Raw genomic sequence first — 17,500 nt, 5'->3', positions numbered from 1 at the left:
GTTTGTGTGTGTGTGTGTGTGTGTGTGTGTGTGTGTGACAACTGCTCTGGCACCACATCTCTTCGATGTGATGTCTCAGCATGCGTGATTAAAGTGGGAGAGATAACGAGGGGAAGAGCTGCTGTGTGCAGTGACCTGTACTTCACTCAAAATACTTCATCAAACAGAAAACACTTTTCGCTCCAGGATGCAACATTGTTACAGTATTCACTCATTCATCTATGGCCTGGAGAACCAACACATATGAGAATATGACTGCCTTAGCCATAGTATTATCTGAGTTAATGCTAATATATTAAGTTTTGACATCAACCACTTCTCTGCTAATATCTTTACTCCTCTAACAAATGGGCCTATCAGAACAAGTGGGGTGTCCTGTTAGCCTGTTAGCCCACCATGAGCTTTGGTGTCCTGTTAGCCTAGTATGAGCTTTAGTGTCCTGTCCTGTTAGCCTAGCATGAGCTCTGGTGACCTGTTAGGCTACCCTGAGCTCTGATGTCCTGTTAGCCTACCATGAGCTTTGGTGTCCTGTTAGCCTACCATGAGCTTTGGTGTCCTGTTAGCCTAGCATGAGCTGTGGTGTCCTGTCCTGTTAGCCTAGCATGAGCTCTGGTTTAGTGGTTTGCTGACTAACTTATTAGCAAGCTAGTTCCAACTTCATCTGTTGAATGTACCAGTTGAGTTATTTGCCAACATTAGCTATTGATGGGTGCATTGACTACAGCCACTATTGTGAAATTATCACTACTAAGCTGCGCTTCCCTACTGAAAAAAAAAAAAAAAACCTAGCAAGAAACCATCTAAAATAAATTCTGACACTGGTGTAAGATGGTCATGCTGGTTTACAGAATGACCAACAAGTTACATTCATGATGTGGTATGACAAGCAAAACCACCTGAATTACCATTGTGGTAAACTGGTTGAAGGGGTTCTCAAGAACTTTGCTGGTCTAGCTGGTCAACCATCATAGGGTGGTCAAACAAGCTGGTCAACTAGCAGGCTGGTTAAGTTAGATGGGTAATTCTTCAACTACGGGACGTTTTGAAGACTTTTTTTCAGAAAATTCAACATTTTTCAATTACATTTTTTTTTTCATAGTTCAATTACCTGCTCTATCTAGAAACATGCCCTAATAGTGGTCATACTGATTTTACTTAAATAATATATGTTTTTGCCATTTAATTCCAAATGTTTAACTGTCATTTCCATCATACAACAAAGCGTGTTTTCATGCAAAAATACCATAACATCTACTGTTCCAAATGTATTTTATTAAATATTACACACATATCTGCCCAAATATTAAATTGATTAATTTTCCAGAAATGCATGATGTATTATTTTTATATGATTATCTTGATATGTACTATGATGGTCATTTCCGCCACACACAAGTCATTTCCAAGCGTGGTGGAGATGACATAATGACAATACATAGCCAAATTTAACATTTAAAAGCATCACAATTTAAAAAAAATATGTCCTTACCACATGTTATGTCATTATGTTTCCGTCTGCTATATTTGTTTTTTACTATGAAGCAAATAAACTGCGTTTTAGCGTGGGCAATGTCATTTCCACCTCAACCAAAAAGTGGTGGAAATGACTGTGACGGAAATGACATTTTGCCCCTTTTCATCTAAAATCTCATGATATCTAGCCTTTTGATGCAAGTTGTTAGACTTAGCATTAGATATACAAAAAAACACACAATATGGCCTTGAGCTTTTCCAGCTGCTTTTGACATCCACATGAAATATGAGCCGAGTGGAAATGACGCCAATAAAAATATTTTCATTTCCACTCATCTTTACCTGGATCTTTCTCCCTTGTAATAATATCTATGGAAGTCACCCTTTGTCCATCCATAAAACCCTCTGTGGAGTATCTATTACTGTAGTTATTAGGTATACAAACCTAAAATCATGATCTCAAGATTCTATTTTGTGCAGTGTGGTGGAAATGACAGTGAAACCATGGGACAGGGCTTCATCTTATGAAAAATATAAGAAAATGTGAATAAATATTGCTATATATAATATGTATGATTGAAATAGACTATTTCATAATTTGGACTTGAATTCTACATTATTTCACAATTTGATTTAGAATTAAGAGAGGTTGAATACCCAAAGTCTGGCCTTGGGACAGGGGGAAAACAGTCTAAATGATGCATAAAATACCTCATATTACTTAAAATAAGAATAATTGAGCCATGGTTATTTTTTTATAAGTTGCTCTTAGGGTGTAGTAAGTTTGACAAAAAGAAAAAAGAAAAAATGTTTTTTAGTTTTTTTTATTTCATCCTGGGACATGAAAAGTCCCGTAGTTGAAGAATTACCCAGTTACTAAAAATAACTTGTTCACTATCCAATTGTATAGACAATATGTAGACACCACTTGTTGATATTTTGGATAGTTCCATAGGATCTGCAGAGAATTAAGCACACATTAGCAAACAATTTCTGTAGAATGTGCCAGAAAATCCCTTTCAGTGCAGTAAATAACATATGGCATCCTTAGGTAAGGTAATCGGTTAACAAAGTTTGTGCAACACCCCAAATTCCTTACCAAGGAGAAATTAAGCCTCAGGGTTGATACTTGAGGGACAAAACTTAAGGGGCTTTTTGCAACCGGCCCCAGGCCTTTTGGGGAAAGCCGTTAGCTTAGCATCTGTGTTAGCTTTCCTCTGAAAGAACTGATTGGGACTCAAATCTCTGCCCTCTGTCAACACAGCAAAATAAAAACACGTCCATGGGCAGAATGTGTGAAGGAGGCTTTTATTACATGACATGAATACAAGTGCTTTAGATACAAAGCCGCCATACTGGCTTAACATCTTTGGCAGGCGGCTTGGTGATGCCCCAACATGGTGATTTCCCAACATGGCCCCTTCACTACAGCATTAAGGCAACACACACGCGCACAGGCACATAATCCTCAACATACACACATCCCTTTCACGGGCCAGACACAGGCCCCCCATGCAGCAGCTGGTCAGTAAGAACGTGATTAAGATTTCCCTTTCCTGATAGTGCAGTGGTCGAGACCACGACTGCTGCGGTCTCAGCGTGAAGACAAGACAAACACAAAAACAGATCAACAGTACTGTTCAAAGCCTCCAGCCTGAGTCTCTAGAAAAAGTCAGTGGTCACAAAGGTGTGTGTGTGTGTTCACATGTAGTTCTTGGGCAGGATGGGGTCTCCGTACATGCAGTCCTCCTCCAGGGCCAAGTTGTACTGGCTGCCGCTGCCGCCCTTGTAGTTGCTGGTGACTATGCGCAGCCACCCCTTCTCCCCCTAGAGAGGGCAAAGGGCAAAGGTCAAATCAAACTGTACAAGCTCCACCACGGGGTCAATAGTGGGACTACTGCAGGTGGCTACAAGTAGTCATGAGCTGACCATAAAATGTGATTGAGATTCTGATACGCTTTCAACCATGACTTAAGCTTTCAAACTGGAATTGTGCGCATCAGAATCTCAGAAATATTCACGTTATGTATTCAGCTCTAGACGACGCCACACACACACACACACTCACCCAAGGCTCCCCCCAGGAGTTGCGGACGATCCAGTACTCGACGCCGGTCTCGTCGACGCCCCAGCCGGCGACGGAGACGATGTGGTTGATGTAGGGCTCCTCCACGTACTCCGAGTACAGGCCGCCCGTGTACGCGTCCAGTTTCTCCGTCGCCATGATGCCACAGCTGCAGGACACACCCACCACCCACCACCACAGCCAATCAGAGTCATCGGAACCAATCAGCATCAGCTGCATCAACACACGCACCTTCCTTCCCATTGTGATTATTGTACTCATTCCAACACAAGCACCTTCATTCCCGTGCACTGCAAACAATAAAGTCTAACCAAATGGTATTATCTTTACATTAAGATCAAAAAATCTATTTGGAATTATAGTATGAAGAGACTAGCCAAGACAATTTTGAGAGAACGTTAAAGTCAAAATGACCAAATACTTTCACTTGGTCACATTTACTCAACGCACTGAAGACAAATTTGCTCTTCTATGAAGTCAAATGATTTTATGAGACAGTGCTAAGCAAGTATAGATGTTTCAATCTTGATCGATCAACACTTGGTTAGATAAGCAGTTTTGCAGTTCCAACGATTAGTTCTACTGTGTTCATTCTACACAAGCACCTTGTTTCCATGACGATTACTATATTTATTAACACAAGCACCTTAGTTCCCATGGCGATTACTGTATTCATTCTACCATGACCACACAGGGTGCTCAACAGCACCTCCTGATCCCTCACCTGATTGGTCCATTGGCGTATAGCTCCGCCTTCATCTTCTCCAGGCCGCTGACAGGACCGAAGTCTCCCACTTTCCACAGCGTGAAGTTGCTCACCACGTTACACACGCCGAAGGTGGTGCAGGTGCCGCACTGGTTAAAGGGCTTACACTCTAAACACACACACACACACACACACACACACACTGTTAAAGGGCTTACACTCCAAAGGCCCAGACATGTTAAGTAGTCAGCTGAATTATAAAGCGTGTTGTACTCTGATCCTTGGCCTGGTAGTTGTTACAAGTCCCGTCAGGGATTGTGTGTGTGTGTGTGTGGTGATGGTGGTGTGGGTCTTAATCTGGTCCTTGGCCTGGTAGTTGTTGCAGGTCTCGTCAGAGATGGTGTGTGTGTGTGTGTGTGTGTGTGTCTTACTCTGGTCCTTGGCCTGGTAGTTGTTGCAGGTCTCGTCAGAGATGGTGTGTGTGTGTGTGTGTGTGTGTGTGTGGTGAGGGTGGTGTGTGTGTGGTGTGGGTCTTACTCTGGTCCTTGGCCTGGTAGTTGTTGCAGGTCTCGTCAGAGATGGTGTGTGTGTGTGTGTGTGTGTGTGTGTGGTGAGGGTGGTGTGTGTGTGGTGTGGGTCTTACTCTGGTCCTTGGCCTGGTAGTTGTTGCAGGTCTCGTCGGGGATGGTGTGTGTGTGTGTGTGTGTGTGTGTGTGTGTGTGTGTGTGTGTGTGTGTGTGTGTGTGTGTGTGTGTGTGGGTCTTACTCTGGTCCTTGGCCTGGTAGTTGTTGCAGGTCTCGTCGGGGATGGTGTGTGTGTGTGTGTGTGTGTGTGTGTGGGTCTTACTCTGGTCCTTGGCCTGGTAGTTGTTGCAGGTCTCGTCGGGGATGGTGTGTGTGTGTGTGTGTGTGTGTGTGTGTGTGTGTGTGTGTGTGTGTGTGTGGGTCTTACTCTGGTCCTTGGCCTGGTAGTTGTTGCAGGTCTCGTCAGAGATGGTGTGTGTGTGTGTGGTGAGGGTGGTGTGTGTGGGGGGGTCTTACTCTGGTCCTTGGCCTGGTAGTTGTTGCAGGTCTCGTCGGGGATGGTGTGTGTGTGTGTGTGTGTGTGTGTGTGTGTGTGTGTGTGGGTCTTACTCTGGTCCTTGGCCTGGTAGTTGTTGCAGGTCTCGTCGGGGATACCGTGTTTGTTAGCGTACTCCCACACACCGGTGTGGTCGCCGCCGTGACAAGAGCCCGCCTCCCCGCAGTCAATCACGTGCTGCACCGACAGGTAGGACGACGGCCACGCCCCTTTACGCAGGATGTTGATGCGGTCTGCAGGACACACACACACACACACGATAAAGCACAACCTGAAGGGAAGAGGCCTCAAGAGTCGCCCACTACCCGGTGTTAAAAATACCCTGGTCATGACAACCTTCCTAGAAGTGTGTGTGTGTGTTCTTGCATAAATCCTCTGCTGCACGAAAACTCAACTCATCGGTGTGTGTGTGTGTGACACACTTCCATCTGAGTTCTGCTTTTCAGACACATCTGAGCAATAAGCCTGCTGATGACATCAGTAGAGTGGGTGAGTGCCGCACCACCACATGACCAGATTAGAGTTTTAGCAACTTCATCAACTTTAGCAACTTTATCGTTTATCTTTTGCTTTGGAGAACAGCATCGGTCAGATCAATGCTAATGGTCTTGTTAGCAGAAGACTGGTAGTGGAGTGGTCTTGTCCTTCCTCACTACAGGCTGAGAACCTAGAACTAGAACTCTCCTCACTACAGTTTGAGAACCGAGATCTCAAGCAGCTTCACTCTGACAGGGTGGAACGCTCTAAGCACTCATTTATCGGTTCTAATCCGCACCCCTCTTCCGGTCTTCCTTCCACACACACACCTGAACACCCCACAGCACTGACATGATGCAGGCAGCTGACAAGTGTGTGTGCTTGTGTCTGTGTGTGTGTGTGTGTGTGTGTGCGTGCGCTTGTGTCTAAGTGTGTGTGCGTGTGTGCGTGCCTGCCTGTAAGTGTGTGCGTGTGTGCACGTGTCTAAGTGTGTGTGTGCGCGCGTGTCTGTAAGTGTGCGTGTGTGCGCATGTGCGCGTGTCTAAGTGTGTGCGTGCGTGTGTGTGTGTGCGCGCGTGTCTAAGTGTGTGTGTGTGTGTGTGTGCGTGTGTGTGTCTCACCTGCCATGGCGCTGGTGCTGCCGTGTGCCCAGCAGGATCCGCAGTACTGGGGGATGTGCTGGTTGCGGGTGGTGCTGACGTAGTTGGTTCCGTTGACGTTCCTCCAATCCCACGCCTTCGGGAGCGCCGCCACGTCCAGGTACTCGTGCGGCCTCGGAGCGGTCCTGCAGGGACACACGGCACGTCAGACGACACACGCGCGCGCACACACACACACACACACAACTGCACTCTGACACACTGCACGTCAAAACACCCCTAAAACAAGAAACGCAGGACCAATGCTTCTGGGGGACTACATCACACACACCTGGAGGACTACGGCAGAATAAACCAGTCAAGACCACACACACTGGGGGGGTACTGCAGAATAAACCAGTCAAGACCACACAGGTCTCTGAGCAGAATGAAGGGCGCTTAAACTCATCAGGGTACACGCAGGCCAGTCACAAGCACCAAGCGACCACGCACACACACACACACCACGGGAGGCCATGCAGTGGGAATCTGAGGCGTGTGTGTGTGTGTAGTGAACTCTCCAGGCAGAGTAGTGGACACACACCGAAATAAATGCTTGTCCCCATGCTAGCGAGCCCAGCGCCGAACGGAAAGGCTTCACGCCGGCCACGCCGTTTTGCTACCTTTTCAGCAACCGGTTCTCTCTTATAGATTTCAAGCGCCGTATTTTGACGACATGAGCTGCCTGCCGAATGACTGATTGACTGAAAGACGTCCTAGAGCCAAAGAGATGCATAGTTTGGTCAGAGGGGGGCAGCCGCCTGCAGTCGGCACACACTGATTTGCTCTTTTGTTTTCCTGGCAGCGACAAGTTATGACATGCAAGGAGAGGGCACCGATTCACTGCAGCGCAATGAGGTCAAGGATCAATCAAAAGCACTAGAAACCCAACGCTTTACACACATTTAGGTCTCCACATTAGCGCTATGCTCCATGTACCGAAGCTGGACAACATTGTTATGATTTAGGGAGGCTGTAGGCCTATCAGGTTAGAGCTAGGCTCGTTTACAAGTAGAACTATGCTTCATGTTGGGAAACCCCAACTCGACCACAACACTAACAAATATTCCCCTAAAGTCAGTTATTGTAGTCTAAAGTTGCGTCCTAGTCAACTGCTTCACTTGAAAACAACCAGCTTCAAGACAAAACTCGACTAAATTCAGTTTCAAATAACTACTATCGCGATAACTTTAGTTACTTCCAGTCTTACTTAGAAAACATCAATGAACCGTCTACGTAAGCAAAATACGCTCGGTTAACACCAACCGTCTTCCTTTAACTGGTTACCATTATTTTAAACAATAATTTACGGTAAGAAATGGTAGTGTTAGTTACTTACTTCACCACCAGTCGGTCGCGGCGCATAGGTTTGTAGCATGGCTGGTTCTCGTTAAAATAGAGCCCGGCAAGAGCTCCGGACAGCAGACACATAAACAGCACCAGGCGAGCCATGTTGAGCAGCGAGCAGTCATATGACCGACACCGACTCCGCCAGCTTATATAGGCACGCTCTCCTCGGGGGCGGGACCCGGGACCAACGGGACTCGATGTTCACAAGTGCGTTTAATTAGAGTGCAAAATGCAGGTGATTTTCATGACTCCTCCACATGATGTGACGATGGTGATGGTGAGTTCCTCCTGCTTCTGCGGCTGCAGTATTTTAGTGAGAGAAGTGAAACTTGTGAAACGAGGACAAAGACTTCATACCACAGCAGTGGAACTGAAACCATGCACACCCGACTTACCGACAGCTTGTCCTCAGTGAACAATTTTGGCCAATGTAAACCAGATATGTTTAAAATGACTGATATTTTTGGTTTCTTTTAAAACCTGATTGTTTAACGTGCGATAATGTTTGTCTAAGACTGTTATCAGAAATAGCGGCAGCGCTGGGAGAGCGTTTTCCCACTAGTTCATGGTCAAAATGTCGACAGTGTACAAAATATCTTACTGCTGTACAAACAATGTCCTAGTGGCACTGTACCTTAGGCCTAACTGTTGTAAGTTGCTGTCAACTAAATTACTAAATGTAATGCAGCCTATGACATTTTAATAATAATAATAATAATAATAATAATAATAATAATGCATCTAAATATAATTTATAAAGTAACAGGAATACACATTATCACATTTAAGATAGATAGATAGATAGATAGATACTTTATTGATCCCCAAGGGGAAATTCAAGAGTAATGCAACATATTTACATAAGTAATGCAACATATTGGTAGTCCGTACTGCAGAGGTTCATAGTCCATATGGAGGTTCTTGTAGTCCCTATATGGAGGTTCATATTGGTAGTCCATATGGAGGAACACAGCAGATCACACACACACACACACACACACACACACACACACATGCGCAGTGTTTAGAACTGGCTGGATAAGGAGATGTCTTATTTATTCCAAATCATATATTTGACCAAGTTGGTGGCCTTTCTTTCCTTTTAAAATGTGACTATACACACCCTCCAAGTCCATCTAAATTTCACCAACAGTGTCTTTTTGCTTGGAAACTGTGTTTCATTCACAACATCTCGCCTCATAAATCACTTATTTGGAACAATGCAGACATCACAGTTTGAAAACAAATCTCAGTTTTTCTCTAGTTGGTTTGAATATGGCATCCATAATGTTATTTCTTTATTTGAAAGTTCTGGTGCTATTTTAACCAATGACATTTTTCTTTTGTCACGTCATGGCTTCCCTGTCCCATGATAGGCTATCCCAAGGGGTTAGTCCAGCTCGTGAAAAGTCACCTGTAAATTCACCTGTAAAAGTCACTGGATTGTGAGAAGACTAAAACATTTCTCAGTGACTTAAATAGTCACCTTTTTGATCCACCTTACTCTCTTAGAGTTAAAGATTTCCAATTTCATTATGATAATCCTGATAACACCTTGGAATATGTAGTGAGCTTTTTTGTTTGGCAAGTTTTTTATTCATAAACAGAAATGGAAAAAGGGACATCCTTCCCTCCAGGTATTTAATTTAGAAATAGATCTGTTCCTTAAATCACTGCATATGATTAGAACATAACCAAAAGAATGACAGGCTTCTATAGTAGGTCTCCTCTACACAGTCTTGAAACCCTGAACTTTTTCCTAGTTTTATTTTATTTTGTTTTGTTTTTCTGTTGTATGTTTACTATTTTTATTCATGTTTTGAAAATGTACATGAACATACAAAGTTTAAACGTGCCAGTACTGCACATTAAACAGTTTACTGAATACTGCCGATTACCCAGTTTAAACAAACCGGTACTGCATATGACAGTTTAAACAAACATGCTGGTACTGCATTATGACAGTTTAAACTAGTCGGTACTGCATTATGACTAAACTAGTCGGTAGGCCTACTGCATATGACGGTTCAAGTTGGTACTGCATATGACGGTTTAAACTAGTCGGTACAGCAAATGACAGTTTAAACTAGTCGGTACTGCATTATGACAGTTTAAACTAGTCGGTAGGCCTACTGCATATGACGGTTCAAGTTGGTACTGCATATGACGGTTTAAACTAGTCGGTACAGCAAATGACGGTTTAAACTAGTTGGTACTGCAAATGACAGTTTAAATTAGTCGGTACAGCAAATGACAGTTTTAACTAGTCGGTACAGCAAATGACAGTTTAAACTGCTTAATGTGCAGTAATAGTACCAGCATGTTTTAGTTTATGGCTGATGTTGTAATGTGGTAAACAGAACAGGTTATGGCTGATGGTGTAACGTGGTGAACAGGTTATGGCTGATGGTGTAACGTGGTGAACAGGTTATGGCTGATGGCTAAGGTTTATGGTAAACAGGTTATGGCTGATGGTGTAATGTGGTAAACAGGTTATGGCTGATGGCTAAGGTTTATGGTAAAGAGGTTATGGCTAATGGTTTATGGTAAAGAGGTTATGGCTAACAGCTAATGTTTGTGGTAAACAGGTCAGGGTAAACTAGATTACAGGAACTCCATTGATTTCAAACAACTTCAGACATGCGTCTACCAACCAGGAAATAAACGTTTGCCAATGGATCTGAGCCAGACTCTCTGCGAAGTCTGAGTCTGGTATCCAGGCGAGCCAGTTGTTGCTGTCAACCTAAACATATCCTTACGGAATAGGAGCCTGAATATTGCCCAGTATGATTTGAGTGTAAACAGTAGCAGAAAAACTTGTGTAGCCTTGCAGGTGTGTGTGTGTGTCACGTATGCGGGTGTGTGTGTGTATGTGTGTGTGTGTGTGCGGCGTATGCAGGTGTATGTGTGAGGCGTAATAATAACCCTTTGTGTATTTTAGTTGCAGATGTGAGAAGTGTGTGGAGGTGTGTGTGTAAGGCACAGGTGTATGAGAGGCTCATAGAGGTGTGTGTGTGTGTGTGTGTGTGTAAAAACACAACAGCATGACTCATGAGAGTTTCACTGATAGCAGCTTTAATCACATGTGCAGCTCAGGGTGCTTCATCACAATCACGAGGTTGGCATGAGAGTGTGTGTGTGTGTGTGTGTGTGTGTGTGTGTGTGTGTGTGTGTGTGTGTGTGTGTGTGTGTGTGTGTGTGTGTGTGTGTGTGTGTGTGTGTGTGTGTGTGTGGGGAGTGTGTGTGGGGAGTGTGCACATGGACCATGGCTCCCTCAGGGGACAACTGCACTTCAGGACATCGACTGCACTGGAGACGGTTAAACAACACATCAGAGATTGTGTGTGTGTGTGTGTGTGTGGGTGTGGGTGCGCGCGTGTGTGTGTGTGCGTGAGTGTGCGAGTGTGTGTCTTTACACCAGCCGCCTCCTCTTGCAGTCACGCTCCATGGGATCGGCAGAGCTCTGGTCGCCGGCGCCCCCCAGTGGTGACACGCTGTTTAGCACAGGGTCCTCAGAGGCCTGGCCAAACAGAGCCAACAACAGAGCCACGCCGAAACCAGTCGCACGCTCGCCCTGCAACACACACACACACACACACACACACACACACACACACACACACACACACACACACACACACACACACACACACACACACACACACACACACACACACACACACGCGCACACACGCGCACACGCGCACACGCACACACGCACACACACACACACACACACACACACACACACACACACTTTATTATCAACAATTTGGCCCAGATGCTGCAGCACATTCGTCAGCATGTCTACTGTTATTTACGCCTTCAATAGACAATGGCCCTTCAGTAAGGTCAGTGGCCCTCATTTATCAACAGAGCGTAGAAACCAGAGTATATCTGAGAGCAGAAATCATCTTACGACGGGGCTCACGTGTGATTCATCAAACGTTCGTATCACTCCAATTCCAATTGTGCAGTAGTAGGATAGTGTAGTGGTTAAAGAGTTGGGCTAGCGTGCAGTAGTAGTGTAGTGGTTAAGGAGCTGGGCTAGCGTGCAGTAGCGTAGCGGTTAAGGAGCTGGGCTAGCGTGGAGCGGGGCTAGTGTGCAGTAGTAGTGTAGTGGTTAAGGAGCTGGGCTAGCGTGCAGTAGTAGTGTAGTGGTTAAGGAGCTGGGCTAGTGTGCAGTAGCGTAGCGGTTAAGGAGCTGGGCTAGCGTGCAGCTGGGCTAGCGGTTAAGGAGCTGGGCTAGCGTGCAGCTGGGCTAGCGTGCAGTAGCGTAGCGGTTAAGGAGCTGGGCTAGTGTGCAGTAGCGTAGCGGTTAAGGAGCTGGGCTAGCATGGAGCTGGGCTAGCGTGCAGTAGCGTAGCGGTTAAGGAGTTGGGCTAGCATGGAGCTGGGCTGAGCTAGCCAGCAGTAGCCTGAAAAGTTGTGGGCTCAATTCCCACCTTCCACCGTTGCTTCCGCCTAAACAAAGCACTAAACCTCGGGTTGCTGCGGGGACAATGGCCCTAGCATGAAATATAGAAGTCACCTTGGACTGGGTGTCCGTGTGTGTGTGTTAAACTTACAGCATGGACAGGGGAGGCGATGTCCACATGCACCCACACACCCGGCCAGTCGAACCCTAGATGGGAACCAATGAAGAGGCCAGCACAGGAGCTCTGAGCATTCTCACGGTCCTGAGAGAGAGAGAGAGAGAGAGAGGGAGGGAGGGAGGGAGAGGGAGAGAGGAGAGAGAGAGAGAGAGAGAGAGAGAGAGAGAGAGAGAGAGAGAGAGAGAGAGAGAGAGAGAGAGAGAGAGAGAGAGAGAGAGAGAGAGAGAGAGAGAGAGAGAGAGAGAGAGAGAGAGAGAGAGAGAGAGAGAGCGAGACAGACAGACAGACAGACAGACAGACAGACAGACAGACAGACAGACAGACAGACAGACAGACAGACAGACAGACAGACAGACAGACAGACAGACAGACAGACAAAGTTATGAAAATGCATCATTGCTGTCTGGCACATTAGTAGAATAATCTGGATGCTTCCATAGTAAACAATTACAGGCCCATATCAAATCATCTGAAATTGATTGTTGATTATTCTAACCAACTAACCACCTCCTCCATTCTTTAATACAACTCGTATTAAAATGTTACATAGCATACAGCTCATCACAAATGCAGGCCAAACATCAGTCCTGGTGTTACGGAACCTCAGCGCAGCGTTTAACACTGTTGATCACAACATACTGCTGCACAGATTGGAATGCTTGGTTGCTATAGTTACAGCTACAGTGATCAACTGGCTCAAATCATACCTACAGTAAAGGAGCTTCTTTGTTGCCATTGGCAACAGCAACATCCTTGATCTGTGGTGTTCCCCAGGGGTCAACCTTGGGGCCACTATTATTCAACCTGTATGGCATAGCTAAGCTGCTGACACCGAATTGACTTCACCCTGCCACCTGGTCCTTCGTGTCCATGATAGCGGAGATGAACTTGCTGAGGTGTAGTGAGTGTGTGTGTGTGTGAGTGTGTGTGTGTGTACTCACTGCTACAGAGTTCTTCATGTCTGCGACGGCGGAGGTGAACTCGCTGAAGTGTAGCTCGGGGCAGTACACGAGGGGGTGAGGTGTAGTAGTGTGTGTGTGTGTGTGTGTGTGTGTGTGTGTGTGTGTGTGTGTGTGTGTGTGTACTCACTGCTACAGAGTTCTTCATGTCTGCGACGGCGGAGGTGAACTCGGTGAAGTGCAGCTCGGGGCAGTACACGAGGGGGTGAGGTGTAGTAGTGTGTGTGTGTGTGTGTGTGTGTGTGTGTGTGTGTGTGTGTGTGTGTGTGTGTGTGTGTGTGTACTCACTGCTACAGAGTTCTTCATGTCTGCGACGGCGGAGGTGAACTCGCTGAAGTGCAGCTCGGGGCAGTACACGAGGGGGTGAGGTGTAGTAGTGTGTGTGTGTGTGTGTGTGTGTGTGTGTGTGTGTACTCACTGCTACAGAGTTCTTCATGTCTGCGACGGCGGAGGTGAACTCGCTGAAGTGTAGCTCGGGGCAGTACACGAGGGGGTGAGGTGTAGTAGTGTGTGTGTGTGTGTGTGTGTGTGTGTGTACTCACTGCTACAGAGTTCTTCATGTCTGCGACGGCGGAGGTGAACTCGGTGAAGTGCAGCTCGGGGCAGTACACGAGGGGATGGGCCAGATCACCGCTGCTCCGCCCTGCACGCACACAGGCCGCCTCCCACCTCTCGCTATTGGTCATCACCGCGCAGTGGTATTTCCCCGTGGAGATGCCCTACAAGACACACACACACACACACACACACACACACACACACACTTGGTCATGACGACAGTGTGGAGGTGCCCAGTGGGAGGATTAGGACACACACACATCCATCTCTTCTTCAGATGACACACACACACACACCTTCTTCAGATGACACACACATATATCTCTTCTTCAGATGAGAGAGACAGACAGACAGACACACACACACACACACACACACACACACACACCTTCTTCAGATGACACAGACACACACACACACACACACACACACACACACACACACACACACCTTCTTCAGATGACACAGACACACACACACACACACACACACACACACACACCTTCTTCAGATGACACAGACACACACACACACACACACACACACACACACATACACATATCTCTTCTTCAGATGAGACACACACACCTTCTTCAGATGACACACACACATATATCTCTTCTTCAGATGAGACAGACAGACAGACACACACACACACACACACACACACACTTCCTCAGATGTGCAGTGTGTCTGCTTCAGGGGTAAAGAAATGAATATTCACAGACTGCGCCTTCAACACCATTAGCTGCTTCCCTTTCTGAACTGGTTGCCATGCCAACACAAAGTGCTGACTAATATGGGAGGCGTACAGTCACATGACACCCCGAGCCACATGACACCGAGTCACATGACTTCCAGAGAACACTGAATCATACGAGACATGTGATCAGAGTCCAGTCAGACTGTTGAACCCGAACACACACACCACAAATCATTAGTCTGGTGCGCACACACACACACGCACACACACGATAGCTTTTGGTCTTTTTGAAACACAATGTAGCCAGGTGAAACACAATTCGGTTGCAGTGTTCCTAGATCCCAATTCAGTTGCAGTGTTCCTAGACACACACACACACACACACCTGGGCCCCTGTGAGAGTAGCCATGTCCAGGATGATGTCGGCGGTGAGGTCCTTGCTGGCGTACACCACCCCGTCAGACAGCACCAGCCGCCCCTCCGCATCCGTGTTGTTGATCTCCACCGTCCTACACACACACACACCACACACACCACACACACCACACACACACACACACACACCCCACACACCCCACACACCCCACACACCCCACACACCCCACACCCACACACCCACACACACACACACACACACACTTTCTTTATTGGAATCCACCAATCAAATGTCTTATACAGAAAGGATTCAAATATTCTCAGAGAAAATACAACTTTGACATTCAATAATGTCCACAGTCCACAGCATCATTTCTCTGCTGCATTAACGATGGCAGTTACAAGAGGGCGAGGTGTTTAAGATTTTAAATTGCCATGGTTTGGCGCGGGGTGTAGCAGTACGGTACTACACACACACTCGTTTAGGAAAGAGGAAGATGAGCAACTGAGAGCCTGATGAGCACTGCTGAGTGTGTGTGTGTGTGTGTGCGGTACCTACTTTCCAGAGTAGAGTGTGTGGATGTCATCAGGACGGGTGGCTGTGGGTCCCACAGCATTCTCAGCCAGACAGAAGACAGCGTGCAGGTTATCCTTAAAGCCCTACACACACACACACACACACACACTCAAGATTGACCGTCTCTTTCCAAAGCCCTGGGGTCGTTAGCACAACACACATGAGGTTTACGTAAGACCCGAAGGCTTAGGTTCTCCTTAGGGAAGGGGTTTACTTGAGGCTGCTGCACAGACTACTGCAGGTGATTTCCTTATGATAACAGCATACGGCATGTTTCTGATACACCTTGATAAGAAAAGTCAGGATGTTAGCGGAGAAGTTTTATTTTCAATTGTCAAAAGTGGTTAATTCACTTCATTTATTAGACGGCTCTCCATAAGTAGATAGATAAGTGCTGCCGAATGCTCCCTTCACTTGAACAGGCCTTCCTAACGTTCAGGGGTCTGATACTTCTCAAGAACAGACCGTTGCTAAGGATAACAGACTGCTGTCAAGGAAGATGGGTTTTGTGCTTCTAATTCAAGTCTAAACAAATACTTTTGCTTATGGCAATGGAATTTCATTGAAAGTGAAACTAGAAAGATGTTGCCACGCAACACCTGAAACTGTCAACTTCTATCTTTCTTAGCGGAACCATAAAACGGTGGCCAAGTCATTGTTAAAGACACATTGTGTTAAGTTTCTTTTCTCGTTTTGGCAAGTAGCCGTATAATAAGCGGGATAATGTATAGAACGCCGGTCATTATGTAAGGGATAATGTATAGAACGCCGGTCATTATCAGGAAATTATCAGGAAATAGACCGGTCCGGTTCACCCTGTCGGGACCCATTTCCCAATAATGACCGGCATTCTATACATTATCCCTTACGTATCAGCATTGATAATAATCTAGTTACGCTAGAGTGAGATGTCCCTTACGTATCAGCATTGATAATAATCTGGTTACGCTATAGTGAGATGTCCCTTACGTATCAGCATTGATAATAATCTAGTTATAATCTAGTTTTTAGGAAGCCGATCATATTTTAAGGGGGCCTTAAAAAATATTTTTCCCGTAAAACCTCAATTTAAGGTGTCTTCGTTTAAGGGGCCTTAAATCATTTTAAGGGAAAATCTTAACTTAGGTGTTTTGTGCAACCGGCCCCTGGTCTTTCTGGAACATGGCTGTTGCACTGTTGCAACACACACACACACACACACACACACACACACACAATGGTCACCTGCTTGACTGCAGCTTTAAAGGCTCCTAAGATGGCTGCTGCACCTCCACAGTCCCTCTTCATTCCTGGCATGGTGGTCTGTACACACACACACACAATTAAATTGCCATGAAACTCAAACACACTCAAAAAATGTACAAACACACACTCTTTAAGAAGATATATCACACACACGCGCACACACACACCTTGCCCTTGATGCTCAGGCCGCCGGTGTCGTAGACGATGCCCTTGCCCACCCAGGCGATGGTTTGAGTGGCACCTGAGGGGGTGTGGCTTAGCACTGCCAGAGCAGGGGGGTGCTCTGCTGCCTTTCCCACTCCATAGATCCCTACACACGCACACACACACACACACACACACACACACACACACACACACACACACACACACACACGCACACGCACACGCACACGCGCACACACACACAGGCACACGCACACAGGCACACAGGCACACACACACACAAGAAAATAAATAAATAAGCATTGACTCAGATAATAATCTGGTAACGGTAGAGCAAGAGGTCCCTTACAGTAGGTTGCTCCCCTTATTTAGGCTGCTGCTAAGGTCGTTTGTGCAACGGTTTAAGGGATTTCCTACAAGATAAGTTAAGGACAAAACCTTAAATACTTAAGAGAAAAGGTTAAGGAAAACGATCTTATTTTAAGGGGGCCTTAAGGATGAGTCATCAACAA

At 46.1% G+C, this 17,500-nt stretch overlaps 2 protein-coding genes across 2 annotated transcripts in view; both read right to left on the bottom strand.

The window, feature by feature from the left end:
* Positions 1 to 2,765: 2,765 nt before the first annotated feature.
* On the bottom strand, positions 2,766 to 7,960 carry ctsz (cathepsin Z). Its single transcript, XM_062545211.1, has 6 exons — positions 7,801 to 7,960; positions 6,444 to 6,607; positions 5,400 to 5,579; positions 4,284 to 4,434; positions 3,542 to 3,707; positions 2,766 to 3,300 (listed from the first exon to the last, which is right to left on the bottom strand). Exons 1-6 carry the CDS (start codon positions 7,911 to 7,913, stop codon positions 3,175 to 3,177), a joined length of 900 nt encoding a protein of 299 aa, XP_062401195.1. The 5' UTR covers positions 7,914 to 7,960; the 3' UTR covers positions 2,766 to 3,174.
* A 2,909-nt stretch (positions 7,961 to 10,869) lies between these two features.
* The window catches only part of npepl1 (aminopeptidase like 1), a 10,444-nt gene continuing 3,813 nt past the window's right edge, over positions 10,870 to 17,500 (bottom strand). Inside the window, exons 6-12 of the mRNA XM_062545210.1 lie at positions 16,991 to 17,133; positions 16,803 to 16,880; positions 15,561 to 15,661; positions 15,012 to 15,135; positions 13,908 to 14,084; positions 12,380 to 12,490; positions 10,870 to 11,385 (exon numbers count right to left, since the gene is read on the bottom strand). Of these exons, the coding sequence (XP_062401194.1) occupies positions 11,224 to 11,385; positions 12,380 to 12,490; positions 13,908 to 14,084; positions 15,012 to 15,135; positions 15,561 to 15,661; positions 16,803 to 16,880; positions 16,991 to 17,133 (896 nt within the window). The 3' untranslated portion in view covers positions 10,870 to 11,223. The remainder of the gene's footprint in view (positions 11,386 to 12,379; positions 12,491 to 13,907; positions 14,085 to 15,011; positions 15,136 to 15,560; positions 15,662 to 16,802; positions 16,881 to 16,990; positions 17,134 to 17,500) is intronic.

Source organism: Sardina pilchardus, chromosome 9 (genome assembly GCF_963854185.1).
Source record: "Sardina pilchardus chromosome 9, fSarPil1.1, whole genome shotgun sequence".
NCBI lineage: Eukaryota > Metazoa > Chordata > Actinopteri > Clupeiformes > Clupeidae > Sardina > Sardina pilchardus.
The sequence above is the reverse complement of the archived record's forward strand: the minus strand, read 5'-3'. Positions and strand labels throughout refer to the sequence as shown.

Bases quoted from the DNA above. Each gene is read 5' to 3' on its own strand.
- ctsz (XM_062545211.1), bottom strand. From the start codon at position 7,913: ATGGCTCGCCTGGTGCTGTTTATGTGTCTGCTGTCCGGAGCTCTTGCC. The intron at 3,708-4,283 runs GTGAGGGATCAG...TGTGTCCTGCAG, and splicing joins TACGCCAATGGACCAATCAG to CTGTGGCATCATGGCGACGG. The intron at 3,301-3,541 runs GTGAGTGTGTGT...TGCCCTCTCTAG, and splicing joins ACTCCTGGGGGGAGCCTTGG to GGGGAGAAGGGGTGGCTGCG.